Source organism: Emydura macquarii, unplaced genomic scaffold, assembly GCF_026122565.2.
Source record: "Emydura macquarii macquarii isolate MOO-44397 ecotype Brisbane River unplaced genomic scaffold, CSIRO-AGI_Emac_v2 contig_3114, whole genome shotgun sequence".
Classification (NCBI taxonomy): domain Eukaryota; kingdom Metazoa; phylum Chordata; order Testudines; family Chelidae; genus Emydura; species Emydura macquarii.
The window spans coordinates 6,216,187-6,235,721 of NW_027133251.1; the positions used below are offsets into that span (position 1 = coordinate 6,216,187).

The following is a 19,535-nucleotide window of genomic DNA, read 5'->3' on the forward strand; positions in this document are numbered from 1 at the left end:
GGGGGCGGCCATCTTGGGCTCAATAGCATGGGGGTAGCCATCTTGCTTTCCAGCACCATAGGCGGCAGCCATCTTAGTGAAGACATTGGAGGCCGCCGCCATCTTGGTTGTCACCCGCCCGCCGGCGCGGCCATCTTGGTAAAGAACTGATTCTATGGGGGCTGCGCCTGCTCTTCCGGCTTGCGGCGTCCCCCTAAGCAAGATGGCGGCGGGGCTTGCCGGGATTGGCTGAGCAGCGGGGGCAGGCCGGCCGGTGCTCCTGGGGTCCGGGCTAGGCGGCATTGACTTGAGGGCTCCGGCGGCGGCGGCAGCGGGGGGGCGCCCCCCGGAGCAGCCATGGGGGAGGCCGAGAAGTTCTACTACGTGTACAGCTGCGACCTGGACATCAACGTGCAGCTCAAGATGTGAGTGAGGGGACGGGGCGGCCGGGCTGAGGGGGGGCGGCCCGCCGTGGAGTGGCGGCGGCTGTGGGGACGGGCTGGCCCAGGGGGGCTATGCTCGTTCGGTCGCAGGGGGGCGGGCAGGCGTTGGGCCCGGTCGCGGTGCCCCCCCCCCCCCCCCCCGTGACTCGCCCCGTCGCGCCGTCTCCTCTGGCCTCCGTCCGTTTCACCGTTAGGGTCCCGGTGCTCCCCCCTTCCCTCCCCATCAGCTCGTTCACCTGGTTCACTTGATCACACTCTGCCTGCTCGGTTTCACTGTTGCATAGACAGCCGAGCCCAGACCCTCTAAACATGTTCCTAACTGAAGGGTGGTCTACACGACAGAGTTAGGGAGAGAGAAAGTAGCTTACTGTCAACCGAATTATATCCCTGTCTACACTAAAATTCGGTGTCTGCTGAAGTAAGTGACCTCCTGCACCGACATCATAGCTCCATCTCCACCAGAGGTACATATAGTCTATATAGAGAGATGCAGTGTCCCTGGAGACTCTGAGTTTCTTATAGAAGCTGTTGGTTGTCATTCTTGTCAGTTTCAGGACTGCCTCTGGCTCAGTAGCCCTGTGAGGCTCATAGCTGGAGTCCAGGAACTGACAAGAATGTCAATTTCACTGCTGGTAGGCTCCCTGAGCTTACAGCTGTCCCCTCTTTCCTCCCCTGCCAACTGTCAGCCTGGCACAGGGATCACAGCTGGAGTCCCCACCCAGGGTGACAGCTGGAGTTGTGAGCCCACCTGAGGGGCTCAGTTTCACAGCACAGAGCCTACCACCAGTGAAATTGACATTATTGTTAATTTCACAGCTCCAGCTCTGAGTCTGGTCCGGCTGCTCTGAGGGGAAGCAGCCCTGAAACTGACAAGAATGTCAATTTCAATGCTGGTAGACTCCCTGCTGTGATATTGAGCCCTCTGGGCTCACAACTCCTGCTATCACCTCCCTGGGGCTGGTGGTGTGGGTGTGTGTGGGGGGGGGGGGAGGGGAGGGTGTTCCAGCTGTGAGCTCCACATGGATATTAGTGCCCCACAATGCCCCATTTCAGTTGGTGCATGAAATTCACTGCTTTCTCTTCCAACATACAGCATATATTAGATTAAATAATCTACTTTTAAAAATAGGCTAAATTCAGTGATGTCACGTCATTACATTTCTGAATCCGTCTCATCTATTTAGATGACACAGCTCTCTGGAAACTAGTAATCCAATACAAGTAATGATAGCCTCTGGGCTTAATAATTTCAATAAAAATCCCATTCCACTTCCTGATGCTTTGTGTGGACATCTATTATTTAAAATGAAGGTGGCATGTACTGGTATCACATATGAACTAGGCAGAACTGGGTTACTTAAAATCCTGGTTTTTATAACTTTTTTTTTTTTTTTTAATTTAGAGGAAGTTTGGAAGGGAAAAGAGAACAGAAGAGTTACAAAGCTGTTTTGGAAGACCCTATGCTGAAGTTCTCAGGATTATACCAGGAGAACTGTTCTGACTTGTATGTAACTTGCCAAGTGTTTGCAGAAGGGAAACCTCTTGCTCTTCCAGTTAGGACTTCCTATAAAGCTTTTAGCACTAGATGGAAGTAAGTGACTACATTATATTTCATATACAACTTAGCTATTGGGACATTGAACTATATTAATATATTGTTGTGGCTTTTCTGAAATTCCAATTATCTTCTAGAAACTAGAAAAGAAATTCTTAATTATCTGAGGATGTTGTCTTCACATTCTTGGTTCTTAATACAGTTAATATTATATGTACTGTATTAGTGCCTTGGAATTCCAGTCCGAGCTCCATTGTGCTAAGTACAGTAAACACGTAACAAAAAGATACTCTTTACCTCAAAGAGCTTACCATCCTAGCATATGACTAGCAAGCAGGTGGGGAAAAACAAATGGGGTGTGAGAAGGTGAGGGAACAGGCAAGGAACGGCATATGCAGGAAGCTAGGCTAGATAATCATAATGGGCCAATCTAGCTGTAAAATCTCTGGATAAGCAAGTTAAACATTGATATGATTGTTTGGTATAACAAGTAACATAAATGTTTTATTTGCTAGGAAATCCAAGCAGTGGTACAAAGGAAATGTCAAAATGTATCACGTTTGCGAATCATAGTTCTGTAGTGGAAACTACATCAAACCAAGTCATTTCCATTTGCTTGCGGGGGAAAGGGACAGTTTTTGAGGAGTGACTGCATGTGTTTATGTGCCTTTTTTTCTGTTCGGTTGGTTAAGGGTATCTGAATAGCCTTTATTTTTTATTTTATTTTTATTTTCTTTGTCCAGGTCTGTAAATGTTCATGACAATTTTGCAAGGCTGTTTGATTCCCATCAACAGAGTTCAGTTATGAACTTTGAATATGTTCTCTTGGGCACTGGTCCAGCAAACACTTATATATATGCTTAACTTCACTTATGTGACTAAACAAGTGTGCAAGAATGTACAGGGCCAGAACCCACATTAACATATTCAGCCATACCTTAAAAATTCAAATATTTGTATTAAATAGAGCAATTTGAAATATGTAGCTTATAACTAACAGTGAGTTTCTCTCCTCAGCTGGAATGAATGGCTAAAATTGCCTGTGAAGTATCCTGACTTGCCCCGCAATGCACAAGTGGCTCTGACAATATGGGATGTGTATGGGTCAGGTAAAGCAGTTCCGGTAGGGGGAACAACCGTCTCGCTCTTTGGAAAATATGGGTATGTTTCTTTTTCTTTCATGATATTGTAAAATAAAAATTGGAACTCCATTTGTGCACAGTAATAAGAGCCAGTGGTTATATTAGGGCGTTATATTAGGGAGTAGCTACATTGTTGCAATGGTGTAAAGCAGATGTGACTTACCCTGCTTTACACACATGCAACTCATCTAGGAGGGTGTTGCAAAGATGTATCTATCTTGGTGCAGAAGTCCTATAGGCTGAAAGTTCTGAAAGCTCTTTAGTTTTTACAATTACGAGTACTGAGATCCCTTCACATCACCTACTCCTGTAGGTTCATATGTTAACAACTATCTGCACTGCATGCTAAATATGTTTATATAGGTATAGAAATATGTGCTTAGCCTGAAGTGTGAACAGATCATCAATGTTTGACTAGCATGTGCTCATTAAGTGTTGTAATGACATTGATAAGCACGAGTGTGCTTCTCCCAACCAGAGTTATCATAAAATTAGGACTACTCTTTTTTTTATTTAAAAGTGAAAATGCAAAATACCTATCTATGTAGTATTAGAAGTATAAAGTAAACCTAATCCAGGAAGAGTGGGATTGTCAAAAGTTTCTAAGGGAGCTAGACAACCAACTCTCACTTAGTCAGTTCGAGTTCCATACCTCATTACCTTAGGAGTCTTATTAAAAATCCCAACTGAAATGCAAAGTGTCAACCCATATGTGCAAGAAGTCAGGTTTTTGAGTGTGCATTGGTGTGTGTGGTTCTGCTCTTGATAGCCTGTGTTGTGCTCATCATCGTGGAATCGGAATGTGTACTTTTGTGAAAATTAAGGAGATAAGGTGGGTGAGGTAATATCTTTTATTGGACCAACTTCCATTGGTGAGAGAGATGAGCTTTGGTGCTTACGAAACTTGGGAAACGTGAAGAAGAGCTCAGCGTAAGAACCAAAGCTTGTCTCTCTCTCCAACAGAAGTTGGTCCAATAAAAGATATTACCTCATCCACCTTGTCTGTCTAATATTATGGGACTGACATGGCTACAACACTACATACACCATTTTGTGAATGGCATTGTAGGGTTCCGTTTTGTCTTTTACTGACTTTCCGAGCACACGTGCTCAGTTTAGAAGTAAAAAGATATTTTTTTCCTTAATGCCTGCCCTTTAAAATCAACGGCGTAATCTGTAAGACAAGCAACATTCTTTCTGCCTCATGTATTGCCACCAACAATAAAAGTCGAAGGCCAAAGTTCTGCCTTCATAGACACATAGGACTGGATGGGACCTCAAGTGGTCTTCTAGTCCAGTCCCCTGCATGCAAGGCAGGGCTAAGTATTATCTAGACCATCTTTGACAAACATCTGTCCAATCTGCTCTTAAAAATCTCCAGATTCCACAACCTCCCTAGGCAATTTATTCCAGTGATTAACTACCCTGACAGTTAGGAAGTTTTTCCTAATGTCCAATCTAAACCACCCTAGCTGCAATTTAAGCCCATTTGCCTCTTGTTCTATCCTCAGAGGTTAATGAACAATTTTTCTCCCTCTTCCTTGTAACAACCTTTTATGTACTTGAAAATTTTTATAACGTCTCTCCTCAGTCTTTTTTTCTCCAGACTAAACAAACCCAATTTTTTCAGTCTTCCCGCATAGGTCATGCTTTCTAGACCTTTAATCATTTTTTTTTTACTCTTCTCTGGACATTCTTCAATTTGTCCACTTCTTTCCTGAAATGTGGCACCCAGAACTAGATGCAGTACTCTAGTTGAGGCCTAATTAGCGTGGAGTAGAGCAGAAGAATTACTTCTTGTATCTTGCTTACAACATTTCTGCTAATACATCCCAGAATGTTTGCTTTTTCTGCAACAGTGTTACACTGTTGACTCATATTTAGGTTGTGATCAGTTTACATTTGTGCCACCCCATTGACTTTGAGAATTGACAATTTTTTTCACTTACCACAACTAGAATCTGATTCATTTCTTTTTAAACATGCCTCTGAAAATGAAGGCCATCTAAGATATGGGTTACCATGCACTTTGCAGTTCAGTTAAATAATGCACAGCAATGTGATTCTGAAAGTTTAGCAAAAGGAATGTGTTCATTTCCTTACCGCTGTCATTGTACTTGGATACTGACTGCTGCGTTGTTTTCAACTTACTAAAGTGATGCTGCATCTTTCTTATAGCATGTTCCGTCAAGGAATGCATGACTTGAAAGTCTGGCCCAATGTAGAAGCTGATGGCTCAGAGCCCACCAAAACTCCTGGGAGGACCAGCAGCACACTCTCTGAAGATCAGATGAGCCGGTTGGCTAAGGTAATGGAATAGTTCTTCAGTTAGGTCTTTAAGGTTTCTTGTATCTATAGTATAGAAGCCCAGATTAATGATATCACATTAGGAGTATGGAAGATCTGCTTTGCATGCCATTTTCTGATATTCGTTATCATGCTTTTAAATATATTTACCTTCTCATTTAACTATAAAGGATTTGTGGTTGTACTGTAGCATTTCTCCTTATTAAACTGTAGGGGTATGTGTACATTGATGACGGCAAAGTCGCCGCCGTCAGATCGACCTATCTGAATCGACTGAGCGGTCAGTGAAGACCCGCTCAGTCAATCCAGAAGTCAACACAGTAAAACCACTTCCTCGAGTGGCATAGCGCTGCGTCGACGGGAATGCAGTTCCCATCGGCGCAGTGCAGTGAAGACACCGCACAGAACAGAAGTACAGCAGTCGATGGAAGTTACACAAGCTATTCCCATTGACTGCTGCCAAATTGCCGAGTAAGTGTAGACCAAACCTAGATCAAAGTATAAAAGTTAATATGTGGCCACATCATGCTAAACACCTGAGTCCTCTGTAAGGAATTTATGAGCCTGTCTTGAAGTGCTCAGATGAGACCAAAATGCTGGACTGTTCACTTTCGGTAAGAATTATTTTAATGATCTTGTATTTTAAGAGATTTCCATATAATCTCTGTAGCATTCTTCAGTAGTAGTCGTCATCTAAATGTCAAAACCTTAGCTGTGTCTATGCTACAAACTTTGGTTGATGCAAGTAACTTTGGTGTAAAGCTGCCACAGTTAGTATATTGCTTGTGCATGTGCAGACTTGTGTCCTTGCATCAGCACTGGGCTTGCTCACCAAGAGGGCTTGTATTGATGCACAGTGCCGGTATCCCAGTGTGCAATTTACCACTGTCTTTTGGGAAGTTTTGGTAAAGCATGGTTTGGCCAGAACGAGTTGCATAGGGATTACTGGGAGCAAGGAGTCAACTTCTCCGTGTGCATCTGTCTCAATCCCGTGTCATCTATATCCCATAATTTTGGCACCTTTTTTCAAAATCCCATGAACCCGCATGGTCCTCCTTGCTGTCTGTCATCTCTGAGTCAAGGAGCCTGCACAGCTCTGCATTATTGTCAAAGGTGTTGCAAGCACAGGACGCACAATCCTCTGGATTATTCTTGTGGTTCTGCAAATACCGATCAGAAGGGGACATGACGATTTTTTGGAGGAGAGATTGCTGTGGAACATAGCGAGAACCAATTCGAGGTGGTTGATGGTGGTCACAGAGCAGCTGTAGGTGGTGGAGCCCTGCTTCTGGGCCAGAGAAAACAAGCACTGACTGATGGGACCACGTTGTAATGTGGGCTTGAGATGACGAGCAGTGACTGCAGAACTTTTGGATGCACAGGGCCACATTCCTGGATCTGAGTGCTGAGATTGCACCTGACGACCTGCCCAGGGAGACCAGAACGAGAGCTGCAGTGACAGTGGAGAAGTGAGAGCCGATTGCACTGTGGAAACTTGCAATGCCAGATTGCTACTGGTCAGTGGGAAATTATTTTGAAGTTGGAAAATTTGCTGCAGGGGCTATTGTCATGCAATTGTTGCTGGTGCAATCTGGACTGGTGGTCACCCCAATCTCTCAGTCTTTGTCTTACTCTGCTGTGAGAACCCCCACTCCTGGGCCATTCACGTACAGCTTCCAGCATGCAGTTCCTTCCAACTGAGTGAGTGAGTGCATGTAGCCAGCCACTCGTTGGATTATACAACATAATGACCCCGGCCATACCTCCAGTCTCAGACACAACCCTAGGAATCGCCATCTTATAATGTTCAGTTATGCCCACTGAACAATGTAAGCTCATATGAGGTTGTCAATTTAACAAAGAAATTGACATGTACCAGCCTTGTTATTCCCAGTGAAGTCTCCAACACACTTCAAACCCAATGCACTGCTTTAGGTCAAACAAACACTTTTATTAACTATAGACAAATTTTAAGTGATTATAAATCAGAGCCTAACAAGTCAGATTTGATCAAGAGCAACAAAAACAAAACACATTCTAAGCTAAGCTTCACACTTTTAGGAACCTTACAAACTTCAGTGATTCTCAGCACAGGCTGGCTGGTTTTCCTTCAGTCAGGCTTTCCCCTCTGGTCAGCACTTCAGTTGCTTGGTGGTGGTTGTAGATGGAGATGGAAGAGAGAGAGCATGGCAAATATTTCCCCTTTTTATAATGTTCCTTCTCCCCTCTGGGGCTTTGCCCTCTTCCTCACTCCACCCCCTCAGGTTAGGTGACAAACAATTTCATTATAGGGACTCATCCATGTCCTGAGTCAGTGAGCATTTCATCCTCATGGTTCCAAGCTGGCTAAGGGAAGGGAGGTGACTCACTTGAGAGTCCAATTGTTCTTCTATTGATGCCCAGGCCAGTCCTTTTGTTCCTGGAAGGCTGAGCTGGGCTGTCCTATACATGCCTTGATGAGGTGCGAACTGCCCCTTGGCTCCTGAAGAGTTTTGCCTGGATATGTTTCAAGCCATGAGGACACGTCTTTCAGAGTATTACATAGTGAAGCCTCAAAACTATACACATGGCATTACAACAAACATACTTCTGTAACACTAATGATCAGCATATCATGAACGTTCCAAAGACATCTAATGTAACTTACTTTGCATTAGACAATACACAATTGTACTGCAAGGGTGAACATGGGGATTCAGGGTGTCACAGCCAGTAACTGCCCCTGCTGTGCAGGACTGTGACTCTTGGTGATGTGCAGGATGTACTGGGTGGATTTGCAGCATTGAGTTTCTGAACTGTACTGGAGCGATAGATGGCACTTAAATCCCTGTTTTGGCACCACAGCACCTTGTCATAAAGTACATTAACAGAAAGGGCTACTCTTCTATGGTTATGCAGGCATTGGTGAATCACCAGGGATGCTTCACTGACATCAATGTGGGCTGGTCAGGGAAAGCACATAACGCTGTCATCTTTAAGAACCCAGTACTGTTCAGAAAGCTTAAAGCGGGGACTTACTTTCCCGACCGGTGGATTACCATTTGTGATATTGAAATGCCAATAGTGATGCTACGGAACCCAGCCTACCCTTTGCTTCCTTGACTCATGAAGCTGTACACCAGCGACCTCGACAGCATCCAGGAAAGACTCAGCAGGTGCAGAATGATAGTTGAATGCACTATGGTAGATTGAAGGGATCCTGGCGTTGTTTACTCACAAGATTGGATCTTTGTGAGAAAAATATCTTGATGGTTATAGTTGCCTGTTGTGTCCTGTGTCATATCTGTGAAGCAAAGGGGGAAAAGTTGCTGCTGTAGTAGACAGCGGAGGTGGAGCAACTGTCTGCTGTGTTTGAACAGCCAGAAATGCAGGCCATCAGAAGAGCTCAGTGCGGAGTTATACAGCTCAGGGAGGCTTTGAAAGAGCACTTGAACCTTGAGCTGCAGCAATGTGTTGTGTACTATGTTTTCCCTGGCCCTGCGTTTTGGGGACCTGTTAAGAACTGAGTAGTGTTTGGTGTACATCTGTGACTATAACTAAGGTTAAGATCTTGCCATGGTTATTTTTAGTAAAAATGACTGACTGGTCATGGGCAATAAATAAAAATTCATGGAAGCTCGTGACCTGGCTGTGACGTTTTCTAAAAATAATGGGCGATGGAGGGCTGACTGGGACTGATGGAAGCCTGAGTGGGTTGAGCATGAGACCCTGAGCCCCATTGCAGGACAGGGTAGGGGTCCAGCACCCACAGCAGTGTAGTGGCTGGTAGCTCCAGGGACCCTGCCACAGACCCGGCAGCTCCAGTGGCTGGGAGCTGTGCGGTCCCTGCCAGACATTGTGGCTGGGAGCTGCAGGCCACTCCCAAGGGCTGAAGCAGAAAATGTCACGGAGATCTCTGAAAGTCACGGAATCCATGACCTCTGTGACCTCCGTGATATAATCTTGTCCTTAACTATACCACTCAATGCTCCTATTCATTTTGTGGTGCTTCCTGTACATTTATGATCATTATACTGTGTTGCACTGATCCTATGAATTGTGTCACGCTGTACAGTAACATGTGGGTGCTTTCAGAACTGCTAAGCAGCATGAGCATATGGTGTCAGCTAACAAAGATGAGTTTTGTTCCAAATAATGGAATTTTATTTGGTAACAAAATCATTGAGAAGAAAAATCAGTGCAAGTCAAAAACAAATACACTAAAACCGTAATAAATTAATAGAAGAGAACTTATCAAGGGGACAGAACATTCATGTCCATTTTAGTACACATGCGGTAACTGTGCCTTTCACAGGCTAGTATGTGAAGCTGTGGTTGTCCTTAACGTCTCGAGTTGTGAGGTAGGGATGTTGTCCCTGATGCCACATGGTCTGTTAAGAAAGGGTGTGGGGAGGTGCTACAGTGGAGTTCTCCATGAATTGCAAAGGAAGGTGAGCCTGGGATTATTGAACCTGCAGGTCCACAAGAGTCTGCAGCATCTGAGTTTGCTGCCAGAGAGGCCCCATTATGTCTTGGTGCATCTCCCTCTCCTGTTCCTGTTGGGACTTCTGGGCCTCTTTCCCCTCTCTGGGCTGTCTGCAGTGTTCACCCTCCAGGCCCTGCGCTCACGATCTGATGCAGCACTGGCTTGCAGGATCTCATTGAACGTTCGAGTCCTCTTTTTTTTTTTTTTCCTCCTACCTATCTGTCTCAGGCATTCTGTGGGTGTGGAGGGAGAACCCCCCAAGGCCGCAATAGCAATGGCTTCAGATAAAACACAAAGGTGCTGTTGTCAGAACAGTCACAATGGAAAGCAAATTTAAGATTCAGAATTCCCTTCCCTTACTCCTGTAATGTTTTAAACAAGATATGCTGATTGACACTTCTGCTTCGGAGTGCTTGTGCATAGCACCACTCACAGCATCAGCCATGGTGAGTGTGGCCTGCCAAGGGTGAGGGAGATGAGGAGGGAGTTGCTCGGTTGCATAATACTATGAGTATAAGGCAGTGGCACTGAATACTGGCATCCATGGGTGGTGATGATTTTAACTGATCTCTCATTCCTGAGGGTAACTAAGGCAGAGAGTGGAGCTCCTTCTGGTGTTCCGAGGCTGCCCGGGCACTTATGCTGCTAGCCTGTGTACTGCAATGGTGCTTGCCAAAGTTATTGCTGATTGTCCTGAGAAAGTCCTTCTGCAGAGGAAGAAATAAGGCTGCCATCCCTAGAAACCTTTGGGAGAGGATTGCAGAGTACCTCCATGAAAATTTCAAGATCTCTCAGGAGGATTCAAGGGACATCTCTGTGTAGATAAACTGCTGCACATACCCATCTCCGCCACCCCATCTAAATCTACAGGGGAATGAAAAGAAAATAACCATGCTACCTCTTCTAGGACGAGCAAGAGTCAATAGCTGTGTCCTGTTAAGTCAGGGGCACGATCATTGTGATGGGAAATAAATTTACACACTTACCAGAGGATCTTTCCCCTACATTGGACTCGCCTGTGCTTGACTGCTATGACTGACTGGACTGTGGAGAAGTCTCAAACAGGTTCTGACTCTAGCATAGCAGGATCCCCCCAGCCCCTACTCATGTCCCCCATCCTCCTCCTCCTCACTGTGCAGGCCAGGAGCCTATGGCTTGGGCTCCTTGGAAGTATCCATGGTGGTGTGCAGGATGGTAGTGGAGTCTCCCCTAGATTGACATGTGACTCTCTGTAAAAACGGCAGGTCTGCGGCTCAGCATTGGATTGACTTGGCCTCCTGGTATGCCTGCTGCCATTCCTTAGGTTCCGTGCAGCATTGCTGCTCATTCCTGTCATCCCCCTTCTTCTGCATCCCCTGTGCAATCAGCTAGTACGTGTCAGCATTTCTATGGCTGATCCATAGCTGTGCTTGTACAGACTCTTCTTGCCACAGGCCTAGGAGAGCCAATACTTCTGCATACTACTCACGCCACTCGGGAGGTGATGTTACTATGTCAGTGTAATGGGGTGCTTATGTCAGTGGGAGACAAATTGAACTGCAGATGCATACACAACTAGGTTGATGCAAGACAGCTTACATCAACCTAACTTCGTAGCACAGATTAGGCTTTAGTATTTAGATCAATACTGATTAGTTCTAGCATAACATTAAGGCTATGTTAGATGGAAATTGCAAGATGAGATATGAGATGGTAACACTTCTTTGGGGACTCGGTACTAATGTCAATTTTGTTGAGAAACAAAGTTTCACTGCTAGAAGATAATGGAATATCTTTTTCTCTTGCCTCAAAACTCATCTAAAAGAAACCCTGACCATGATTTCTGTAATTGGTCAGTCCACGTTCAATCTTGAATCATTTTATTGATTAGCCTATCGCTCCACCTTCTTATAGCAAACTTGGGCCATGCTCTCTTAATAGTTCAAATATCTTATTTAATAGAACTTGTTAAGATTTAAAAATGTGGTTGTTGTCTCCTAGCTTTTCCAGGCAACCATCCTTATCTTTGTTCAAGGGAAGTTTGAAATAGGGAAGTTCTAGTGCTATAAAATTGTCGTTCCTCTTCTACAGATTTATGATGGCAATAAACTAACTTTCATTTAAGCTCTGTGTACCTGGAGTTTCTAATAGACAACTCATTATAATCTGCTCATTTATAGCCAGCAGGTCAATATAACATGAGCAAGGTTGAATTTCAAGAGGAAAAGAGGATACTCTGACCCACAGAAACCTTGAGATGCTTCTCTTTTTGTTGTTGGAGGGGAACACAAGCAATATAATTACTGCCTGAACTGTTAATCTTAATGCTAATTTTGTTTAGAATCAACACTATATAACATTCTACTGAACATATTTTTATTGTGTTCTACGAAAATTGAAGAATGGAATACTTCATCAGGTCTTGAGGTTTTGGGTTTTTTTTTGCATTGTGAGGAAGAAATTCCATTGTGTTTAGAGTTAGCATAGGAAAAAACAAAGTGCATATGAGCTTAATTTTATGCTTCAGTGTGTTGAATTGTTTTAATGGAGTAAAACATTGTACTCCTTTGTTCCTGCATTTATAGCTACAGGTTTCGGTTTTTTCCATCACTTAGGACTTGTTTACTTTGGAGTCTTTCTTTTTGTGTTGATGTAGCTACTTCTGTACTCCACCCAGTTCTGCTGACATACATCCAATTCCAAGCTTCCTGCTGACCGCTTTGTCACCCTTCCTGTTCACTTGAGGACAAGTCCCACATATGTAAGGAAGCCAAAAAAATGGAAACCACACAGCTGTACACCCTTCAAGGTGTGCTGAAGAGCACTGGTGCCAAAGATTTACAGAGATTTTCAGGGGTAGGACATTTTTTTCTTCCCAAATGATCTTAGAAAGTCTGCAGTGAATGTGGTTAGCAAGAGATTTTACGCCTAGTAAACTAGGCAACATTGTTTCCACCTGACTGTCTAAGATGTGCTGGGCCTATTTTCTTATGGACTTCCTAGAACTTACAGAAAACCAGAGCTTCTCTCCTGCAGTTTTTGAAAACTAAAAAAACACACCAAGACAAACAAAACACCTAGAACAAAGAATTTCACACACAACACAAACAAATTAAGGTTGCAGACTAATATGGATGGTTTGAGTGCATATTATTTTTCAAGAATTTAGACTTAATGGTTATAGATCCAAGAAAAATTGAGATACGGCTGCCCTTTTCAAACAAAGCACCCAAGCTACCTTAAGTCTACTTTCTTAGCAATGCCCTGACAGAACAAACCCATGCTACTTCAGTGTTCCATAATAAACTATTTCAGTACTTGGGACCAAAAACGAAAATGTCGTAGACTTAATTGCTGAGTGGTTATGCTGCTTTATGGCTGACTTTGAAACCATACACAGTACACACATAATAACTTTAACAAAGTCCTGATTTATTATAAATATAATACTGAAGGCAGTCATTCTCCATGCTCTAAAGGCCCAATCTGCTCAGGTGCTCAGGGCAATCAACCTCTCATAGGCAGTGCCTACCAATTCAGATACTAACCCTGTATTTTTTCCCTCTGGCAGTTATTTATCCTGTTGTCACACAGTTCATGTGCCTCAATATACAAAATTCATATTCCCCATCTGTGGTATAGCATTGTAACTCCAGTCAGATACCAAGAGGACAGTTTTTTCCGCCAAATAAAGCTGCTATTTATCTTTTTACTTTTGGATTAGCATGGTTGCTTTTTCTTTCTGTGTTTTTTCAAAACCCCCTCCTGTTCAGTTGTACTTAGATTCAGTCTTGCAGTTGCGGAGGTAGATTGGAAAAAAGTGCTTCTATATAGGAACACAGCACTAAAGTGCCTGCTGTGAATTGAATTGACTAGGGTTTCTGGACGGTGGAAAAGAATTCTTACTTACCCAGGTGAGCCCTAGGCAAATGGATTAATCTGTGCTATGGCATTCTTGAGTTCAAGCAGTTGCTCGAGTAAAGCAGACTTTCAGTGGTTCTTATAAACTATTTAGCAGTTGATGAGCAATTCATGATTGTAGCAAGACGCTGTGGCCTTCCTCAGAGCCTGGGCTCGAGGAAAGGTTGTGACGCTCCTGCTGGGCAGAACAGTGCTCTACAGGCCAAACTGCAGCCAGCAACAGAGGGGCGGAACCAAAGCAGGAAGAGGAACTATAAAAGGCCAGCCTAGCAGCTCAGTAGAGAGGAAGCTGCCACCGGAGGCAGACATGTCTTCCTGGAGGCTGTGGCGTAGGCCTGACCCAGACCCAGACCCAGCGGCTGTTTGGAGCAGCCGCCCCACCGAGCAGAGCATCCAAAACCTGCCCGGATTGCCAGGCCCAAGTGACTGGACAGGGCCACCAGGCCCTAGTAGCTGGAATGAGCCACCTGAGACTCCTGGGTGGAAAATACCCCCTGAGGCCGGCCTTGACCTGGAGAAGCTGTCTGATGCCAGGGACCCCCGGGATCTGACTGAACTCGGTGGACCGGAGGAACCCCTGGGACCTGGAGGAGCTGCCTTCCGCTGATGACGCAGAGGAGATCCTGGACCTGCCACCGGTCAATGGTGAGGGACTTGTGGGACTGCTGCTCGCCTTCTACCCCAGCGACCCGGAAGGAGACTGCATCCTGCAGGTACCCAGGGACAGGGTGGGAGGAAGTGGCCCAGGGGCAGCCAACTAGCAAGTGGCTCAGTCAGGGGCTAAACCCCGTCATCGTGTTGTGGCTGGAGCCCCGCTGACTCAGTGGCAAATGGCTTTGCCACTGATAGGGCCCTGGGCTGGGATGCAGTGGAGTCGGGTGGGCCTGCGTCTCCGTCCCCCCATTTCCTAACCACCCCGGAAGGGAGTGCTACCCTCTGCGTTTGGGAGACAGAGGATCCCGAGCTCTACTGGCCCCACCTGCCTGCAAGGCCGAGGGCCCCAGACTATTTTATTAGCCCCACCTGTGTGAAGGCCGGGGGCTATAGACTGCTTACCTGCCCCGCCCTGCCTGAGGGCCGGGGGCACCAGACCATTTGCTAGCCGGCCCCGCTGGGAGCTGGGGCTAAAGACTTGTAAACAAGCACTGTTTATTCACCTAAAGGAAGGTGCTGTGGCCTTCCTCAGAACCTGGGCCCAAGGAAGGGTCGTGACGCCTCAGCCGGACCGTGCCACCGGCTTACAATGATTTTGTGTTGCTGTATGTAAAAGAATATGAACATACCTGAAAATATGTGATTAATAGTGTCGATTAAATGTAGACATAGTGTCTGTGCATGCCGTTTTCCAAAGTCGTTGTCATGGACTTCTGTAGGAAGTTTGCAGTTTAAGTACTGGGCTGATTTATGATCGTCATCTGTGATGGTGTTATGATGATGATTGATTGTCTGACACTAGAAACAACGTTGAAATCTTCCGAATGAATAATTACTTTTTAAAAAATACACATTGCTGAAGGAGCTGCTTTCCATTTGAAGGAAAATCCTTTTTATATCTTGACACTTTTTTGACCAGCACTTCGTTGATCCACATGAAGAATTCAGTCACACTCATGTAGGTTTTGGATGTTGTTGAAGCTTCCATTCTGCTGCGGAAAGAAAATGTTTCATACGTAATCTTCTCAGGTTGTTGAAACCATGGCAAGCATTCAATTTGGTAATGGAGTGCCATATCACAGTAACATGAAATGTTTGAAAGTTGCTTCAGAAACTGTCAGCATGGCTGAAAGCTGTGAAGTTACCCTCCCAGGGGATTGTTGGCAAAGCAAACTCCTTTCCCTTCCTTCAGTAATTTACATGCAGAGAGTGGAACGTTTTAGTGCTCTATTTCATAGTAATGACATTAGGACATTGCAATTAAATAATTCTACCTTAGGAGTGATAGGTTGGTTTATTGCTTTAAAATGAAAGCTATGCTGCTAAATTGTCTCTTGCTTCTTCCTCTTTCCCTCCCCTCCACCCCATTACCACTCCTACCAACTGAATGAAATTGCCTGGATCCTGTCACCACCTTGTTCTTAATAACATCAGTGAAAGCATTCAGTTCTTCAGGGAAGCTAGGATTCATCTTCCATTCTTATCTAAAGAGAACATATTTTTTATTTCACAACACTTTGTCAAAGCCTTCCTTATTCATTTTCTAATTGTTTATTTTAAACTGTTTATGTATTCCCAGAAACAGATGTTGTTCTGAAGAGGTAAATATCTGTGGACATCTTGAATTCTGTATATGTAGATAATCAGTGATGTGTTGTGGGTAGGGGAAGGGGGGACCCAACTTGGTTCATTAGGATTACATCTGACCCACCATAATGATTGATTTCTTACCTTATAAAATATTAATGTATTTCTCTTTTTTCTTTATCTTTTGGCCCAAAGAAAAATCAGTGTGGCCACTCTGCAGATTTGGATACTCTACTTTCAGGTAGAATCAGAAGAGCCCTGTACGGATACACAATTTATATCCACATCTGATCCGTGATCTGCAATCTGCAAAAATTATCTGCGGATATAAAACAGATATCGGTGGATTTGCAGGGCTCTAAGAATCAGCAGAAGACAGTGGTTGCCTTAGATGCTTTCTGTTGGCTGGAGGGATGCAGATCATTTGGTGTTCGGTGCATGTAGCCGTGCCATATGCTGCCCCAGCAACGTCCCTGGGAGATGATCTACTGAGCTAGGTGTGTTTGTTAATCCCAGCAGTGGTTTAGCATCAGCCCAAGGAGGCTTTCACCATTGGGAAATAATCAAATACAAGTGAGCTTAGTTAGAACCTAAAGAGGAAGTTTGGCTGCATCCTTAGAGAAAGGGGTTTTGCGCTAAAATCCAGGATAGGAGAATCTAGAGACAGAAGAGCTGTTCTATAGTGCTTGTGTTCATAGACTTGTTTGAAGGAGGGGACACATGCTAAAGACTGTGGGTTTTGGTCTTTGTGCTTTGGTTGCATAAGTAAGTATCCAGTATAAAAATAAACTTGAAACCCCAGTGAGGGCTGTATTTTTCCCCTTAACCTGTGTCTTCTCTAAACTGTCTCTCCAGCTGCTCAAACTGTGGCTTCACCACATTGGATTTCCCCTTCCCCATTTCCTTTTTTGTGATTCTAGACGGTCAGCAGATGAATTCTATAAAAGAAAATTTAGCCTGTGTTTTACCAGACAAATATTAGTAACTGCAGTTTACTGAGCTAAGTGATGACATTTCAGTTTCTGAGAATTAAATGTAAGAAGTTGCTGTCTGTGACTTCTCAAATGCTTATAACTTTGGTTAGGTTATACTGGAATCCAGAGCTTTGAAATAATGTCAAGTAAATCAGCTGCCTTAAGCACATGAACTTGTACCAAGTGTACAAGTTGTGTGTCAGGTTATGTTTCTAATATTCCAATGAAAAAGGTTTCAAAACAGAGGGCATCAAAAGCCTGAGGCCAGTCTTCAATTTGACTGGTTTGAAATGGCTGATTGCTTAGAGGTCAAGCTGTAAACAAGGAAGATAAATATCATAGCAGTTTTTTCCCCAGTGTTGGATGGCTGCATGGCAGGATTCTCAGCAGTGGTTCCCAAACTTTTTGGCTTGAGGGCCACAAATATCTTTTTTACAACTCTGAAGAGCTACCAGTCTATCAACTCATAAAAAATGTATTGACGTATACTCCAGTAAGGGCTACAAATCACTACATATTTAAAGTAAACAATTTGATGCTACTGGGCTGTTTTTACATTCTCTATTTTACACCTACAAATTGCTCACAGTATGTCTCATGCTCACAGACAAAGCACTAGTGTAGATGAGTGACTGTCCCTACACACTGAAGCATATGGTCTGGCAGCTAAGTCTCAGGGTGAGTGGCCTGCTAAGTGTAGGCCAAATCGGAAGGCACCGATGTTTTTAGAGTCCTGCCTCTCCTCAAGCATGGTGGGTCCTGCCTGCTCTGTCCTGGCTGCAGCCCCGTGTCCTGTAGCCCCGTGCTCTCCTCCTGGGTCCCTAGGCAGTGGCTCCCTTCTGCAGCCAGGGGGATGAGTGATCGGTGCTCCCCTTCTGGCTCCAGCAGGGACCCCAGTGCCTAGGGATCCAGGTAGAGTGCTTTGCTCCCTGCTACATCCGGGGGAGGGGAGCACTAATCTCCCCTCCCTCTGGCTGCAGCAAGGAACCTGCACTGGTTTTGTAGCCCCGTGGCAACGTGCTTCTCGTGGGTCCTTAGGCTACGGCTTCTTTCTGCAGCCAGTGGGGGGGAGGGGGGAGCGGTGGGCCACTTTGAAAGACCCCATGGGCTGGGAACCACTGATTTTCAGTGTTCAGTTTGAATACTTGTGAAAGTAAGTACTGATTGCTGACTAGAATCACTAACTATGGTCAGGTATGATTCAAACTTTCCCACGGATGGTCTATTGAATATTAATTTTGCCTGCAATATCCCTATCCATTCCATTTTAGGCCCCTCTAAAAGGTACAGCATATCATGCTATTATGTACAGAATCTGTGAAATATCAAAAGTGAATGTTGTACTCATTTTCATGAGTGGCCTGACCTAAGTTTGAATCCAGATCTCTTGAGAAAGCTAGTACAAAAACTAACTTCAGTACCTGCTCATTCAAGTTTATGGCAGCATTGCTTAGTGTGTTGGCATATGTTTCAGCCTGAGTATCAATCTCTGATGTCAGACCAACAGTTAATAGGTGTTTGATCTGATGTGAAATGAGTTGGTGACTCTCTTCGTTCAGTGCCTAGAGATTGTGCATCTGGCACAAAATGACTGGCAGACCATAGTGTAAAAACCAGTTTGAATTTATAATCATGGAAATCAGTGCCATTCATTCCACCCCTTATGTATTCTTGGGGAAAGTTCAAAGGTGCTTGCGGAAGAAGGCGGCTGTCAAAGTGATGGGGACAGTTGACACAGTAATACAGTGGCTGCATAGGGTGAGGTTAAAACGTTTGACCTTAAAAAAGCAAGGACAAACCGCTTAAATTTGATGCAGTGAAGGCTGATATTGGTTTACAGAGCCAGCCTTAGTATCATGGGGAATAGAATGAGTTTTTTCCATTGGTTATCAAATATACTCCTCTGTACAAACTGGAAGCATCATTGCCTCCTCATAATGAAGAAATACCTGTTTTGTGTCCTCAAGACCTACGTGGCAGTGGTTCGGCTTATGGTAGAAATGCTTGTTATGTTGAAGCTTCCTTCCTTCAATGGCTAGAATGAGGCAGTGCTGGCACTTTCAACTGCTGTTCAAAGCATTTTGGAAACTTAGACAAAGCATTAGAATTTACTATCATTCCAAGATCTTTTTTTTAAAGTATCTGAGGGAAATGCAAGCTTTATGATGATTTTTGCTTGGGTTCACGAGGCAGAACTTAGATAATTGATTTTGCAGTGTAAAGAGTAAAAGAGTTGGAGCTGAACAATCATGATCAAAGCTACTTTTGCAGAACAAAACCCACAATTAGGCTGATGCTAACATAATTCTTCTGCAGTGTTGTGATGTACTTCACGGCACAATTGAAAGCAGTTTCTTCCTCACTCTCCTTAGTAAAATCCTGGTTTTCATTCAATATTAGATTGCTTATCAATGTCTGAGGCTGAAAACTTTTAGCTTTGTCTTGAGACCTCCGGGAGCAAGTGTACTAAATGAGGATTTTATAGCAGTGGCATTGAAGCTGTGTTGGTCCCAGAATATTACAGAGACA

At 44.4% G+C, this 19,535-nt stretch overlaps 1 protein-coding gene across 3 annotated transcripts in view; it reads left to right on the forward strand.

The window, feature by feature from the left end:
• The first annotated feature begins 256 nt into the window (after window positions 1-256).
• Window positions 257-19,535, forward strand: part of PIK3C3 (phosphatidylinositol 3-kinase catalytic subunit type 3) — a 126,019-nt gene continuing 106,740 nt past the window's right edge. For all 3 annotated transcript variants that reach the window (XM_067530866.1, XM_067530868.1, XM_067530867.1), the window contains exons 1-4: window positions 257-404; window positions 1,825-2,013; window positions 2,995-3,138; window positions 5,298-5,427. In XM_067530866.1, the coding sequence (XP_067386967.1) occupies window positions 337-404; window positions 1,825-2,013; window positions 2,995-3,138; window positions 5,298-5,427 (531 nt within the window). In that variant the 5' untranslated portion in view covers window positions 257-336. The remainder of the gene's footprint in view (window positions 405-1,824; window positions 2,014-2,994; window positions 3,139-5,297; window positions 5,428-19,535) is intronic.